The 4,450-nt window shown below is 36.0% G+C and overlaps 1 protein-coding gene across 1 annotated transcript in view; it reads right to left on the minus strand.

Annotated features, from left to right (window-relative positions):
• Positions 1-2,233: 2,233 nt before the first annotated feature.
• LOC106092978 (SCY1-like protein 2) overlaps positions 2,234-4,450 on the minus strand; it is a 157,938-nt gene continuing 155,721 nt past the window's right edge. Inside the window, exon 20 of the mRNA XM_059360935.1 lies at positions 2,234-2,485. Within this exon, the coding sequence (XP_059216918.1) occupies positions 2,456-2,485 (30 nt within the window). The 3' untranslated portion in view covers positions 2,234-2,455. The remainder of the gene's footprint in view (positions 2,486-4,450) is intronic.

Below are 4,450 nucleotides of genomic sequence, written 5' to 3' on the forward strand. Positions count from 1 at the left end.
GTTTATTGACGCCAGTCCTCTGGCCTTCACCGCCAAATCGTCTGCCCTTTCATTTCCCCTTAATCCGTTATGGCCCGGCAGCCAAACGATGCGGATTTTGCCATCCTCAGAGAAGGCGTTAATCTTCTACTTACACTGCATGACTGTTCGTGACCTTACCGTCCTGGTTGTTATTGCCCTTATGGCAATTTTAGTGTCGGTAAAGATGTTCGCACTCGACGTCCTCGCGTTAGCACCACACCACTTTACGTATTCCTTGATCGCCCGGATCTCCGCCTGCAGGACCGTATTATGGTCAGGCAGTCTAAAACATATCTCAGTCTCTGGGTTTTCAATGTAAACCCCCAGGCCCACTCAGTCCTCTAGCTTTGATCCATCCATGTAATCTTCCAGATGGCAATACTAGGGTTCCGTCAATCCAAGACTGTGTCTCTGGTCTTCCAGATGGCAGTACTTGAATTCCGTCAATCCAAGACTGTGCCTCTGGCAGCAGTGCCTCGCTCTCGACTTCAAGGCTCATCTCAGGTATCCGTTTGGAAAACTCTTCCCTTCCTTCCACGTTTCCTATCGTCGCCTCGATTATACCGCAATGGTATGAGCAGCTTCCATCCTCCAACCATTCTCCCATCGCTTTAAGTCTCATAGCCGCAGTGGTTGCCTCACACTTAATCTGTATGTCAATGGATTGGATATCTAGAATAGTCTACAGTGCCCTAGTGGGCGTGGTTCTCGTCGTCTCTGAACCTATTGTATGGTCCTTATGTTGCACTTTTTCTCCATAGCAGTCCACCAAACTACTGAGGCGTAAGTAAGTATTGATCTAATCACGCTCCTGTGGAGGCAAGGGACTTTACTAGGACTCAGGCCCCATTTCGAGCCTACGGCTCGTCTACATAGTGCCCAACATCTGTGGGCCTTCTCAGTACGCTCCTGAATGTGACACTTGCAATTCAGTTTCCTGTCCAAGATCACACCTAAGTATTAGACCTTGTCAGATATTGAAATCGTCTTATTGAGGAAACGTGGTGCGTTAAATTGGCCCAACTTCGTCTTCCTCGTGAACAGGTATATTTCAGTCTTCTCTGGGTTAATATTGAGACCTCTGGGTCTCTGGCCCAGTCATGTGTCATATGCAAGACCCTTTCGGGATCATTATCCCTTAGAAGAAGTACAACATCGTCGTAGCAGACGGGTTCAAAACTCTCCTCAGTCACCATCCGTAATAGATGGTAACCCTTCTACACTAGGTATTATATAGTCGGCTCCCCCTGACTTTTACCTTTCCTTACTGGTTTTTGCTTATTTTCTTTTTTATTTTATTAATTTTATATAATTTATAAATTTGTATATCATTTTATTTAATTAATTTTTAATTTGTTTTTTATGTGTTATTAGTATAATTCATTTCAATTATCCTATCAATTTTATTTATTTAGTTGTTATCCAATTTGCCCCAAGTCAAATTTTTAATGTCGTTCAAGGTGCCGTATGAGCAACATAATTGACCGTTCAATTATTCATACGCCACATAGGACACACTCATACATTAAGCACTGTCTGTGCTGGGCAATTTTACTGGCTTTAATCATACGTTGAAAAGAGAGAGTTAGATAGAGGGAGCCTTTGTCAGGCTGCCAGATTTGCAGGAAAAAGTTCGATTTTTTCTTGAAAAGTGCTGATTTTCTTGTAAATAATCTGCCAGTCGTGTCCCTATTATTGTCCACTTCTGCAAACTGAGATATGCCTCAAGTAAAATTGGAATAAACTTTAAGCGTTATTTAGGAGTTTTATTGTAATGAAAACTTTTTTTTTTATTGAAACAGAAAAGTTTGATAGGAAAAATGAAAAAAATTTCGGAAAACCAAACTATTTCCTCTAGGTTTATAATAACCATTTTTAATTGTTGCAAATTAAGCTGCTGTTTGTACTAAAACAAACAAACGTTCCGCTGCCTGCGTGCTGACTTTTTTAAGATTCTAATTGGAGCATAAAAACTTTACGATTGATTTTTATTGTACTACATTTTCGTAATTAAGTTAGTTATAGAATGAGTATTGAGGAAAAAATTGCTGTTCTGTTGTTTTTGTTTTTTGATGTTTGTCTATTCATGTTTTCCATATACATATACATATATAGTTATATATATATACATATGTATATGCAAGAGTAAGCATATGTAGATATATACACATACATACACATATGTGAGTTACTACTACAGAGGATTATATTTGATTGAGTATCTGTTTGTATGTATGTAGGGTGTTGTTCATCTAACATTTAGAGTTCGTAATGTTGAGGATTTCATTTGTTATGCTCTACGTTGGGCGGAGGTGGGTTGGGGTTAACGGTCATTTCAGTTGATCTATTGAAAACAACGCTTGCTAAATTATTTAAATGGATTTCGGGCAAAGTTCATGCTTTCATTGCTTGAGCGGCTGCCAGAAGAGCTTTGCTAATTGTTTCGACCCGAAAATAGTTGGTACTGTAAGAAAATGTTGGAAAGTTTCTATTTTAATGATGGCATGAAAGCGTCAAAGCAACATAAAATATATATATAGAAAAAAACAATATTATATATATATTATCTTTAAGAACGAACTACAATTAAAGATGAAGTATGGAAAGTTTAAACGATTCTTTTTTTTTTTAATATTTTTTTTCAGATATTTTGAGAAATGTGCTGGATTTGAGCAGAAAAGTTGGTTCAACCCGGAAACTCAAAAAAAACAAATACCTTTAATATGCTTGTAAGTATTTCAAAAAAAAAGAGAAGAAAATATATTATTTTTGTTTATTCCATATAAAATTTTCTTAAAGTTGTAGAAATTTGCTTATGATGAAAAAATTAAAAGAGCAACAAACAAAGATTGTAAAATTTAATTTAAATTTAAAAAAAAATCTATAATTTAATGCTATAATGATTTTGAAAAACAAAAAGCGGTTAACAGATATGAAATTAAAAAAAAAAAAATAAAATTTTTAAGACCAAATTTAAAATATTAAAAAAATTACAAAAAAATTTATTTATTTTGTCAAAAAAAAAAATAAATTAAACAACTAAAAGAATATTAAAAAAAATACTACTACAAAAATTTCTCATGAACATTCCGAACGACTTGCCGCATAGCGCTACCATATGGTAGAAAAGTTTTAACATGGCAGGATACCTCACAAATGTTGCCAGCATTTGTAAGGGGATAACCACCTCTGAAAATTTTGCTGATGGTCACACGGAATTTGAACGCAGGCGTTCGGCGTCATAAAAGGACGTGCTAATCTCTACGCCATGGTGGCCCCCTCATTAAGAGACCTTTGTAAAGAAAATATTAAAAAAAAAAACAAAAAAAAAGTTCGATCGGGCCGAATCTTATATCCCCTCCACCATGAATCGCATTTGTCGAGTTCTTTTCCCGGCATCTCTTCTCAGGCAAAAAAGAATCAAAGAAAATATTGCTATTAGAGCGATATCAAGATATGGTGCGGTACGGATCACAATTCAGTTAAATGTTGGAGACCTGTGTAAAATATCAGCCAATTCGAATAAGAATTGCGCCTATAGGGGGCTCAAGAAGTAAAATAAAGAGATCGATTTATATGGGAGCTGTATCGGGCTATAGACCGATTCACATCATAATAAACACGTATGTTGAAGGTCATCAGAGAAATCGTTGTACAAAATTTCTGCCAAATCGAAAGGAATTTTTAATAAATAAAACAACTTATTAAAAAAAATAACTAAAAAATAAAATAAAATAAATAAAAATATGAAATAAAAAAAAAATATTTAAAAAAGTATGAAAAAAAAACATCTCTTGCAAAATTTTGTAAAGATCGAACGAAAATTGTAGTTTCTTCAGCCGTAAAAGCCATATCAGCTGAAAGATATATATGGAAGCTATATCTAAATCTGGTCCGATTCTAATGAAATATTGCAAACATATTGCAAATTTTACCCATGAACATTCCACTAAGGAACAGGGGCATACTTTTCACATATCAATAAGTGCAGTCCGATTCAAGTATAAGCTCAATGAACGGCGTGCCGCAGTGCGACACTTCTTCGGAGAGAAGTTTTACATGGCATGGTACCTCAAAAATGTTGCCAGCATTAGGAGGGGAAAACCACCGCTGAAAATTTATCCTGATGGTCTCGTTAGGATTCGAACGGACATGCTAACCTCTGCTCTACGGTGATCTTCACCGTATTTGTGCAAGTGATTTGAAAAGTTATAAGAAAATGCCCTCTGCCAAATTACGAGAGAATCGGTTAACAAATGAGCACTTTATTGCAATATTTCTCAAATCGGACGAACATATATATGGGCGCTATATATAATTCCAACCCGATTTCGAGCAAACTTCTTAGATAACGTGGAACTCGTCGACAAAAGCGTTGTGCAAAATTTTGGCTACATTGGTCGACAAATGCACATGCAGTGGCTCCAGA

The sequence above is a fragment of the Stomoxys calcitrans genome, chromosome 1 (genome assembly GCF_963082655.1).
Source record: "Stomoxys calcitrans chromosome 1, idStoCalc2.1, whole genome shotgun sequence".
In the NCBI taxonomy this organism is placed as follows: Eukaryota; Metazoa; Arthropoda; class Insecta; order Diptera; family Muscidae; genus Stomoxys; species Stomoxys calcitrans.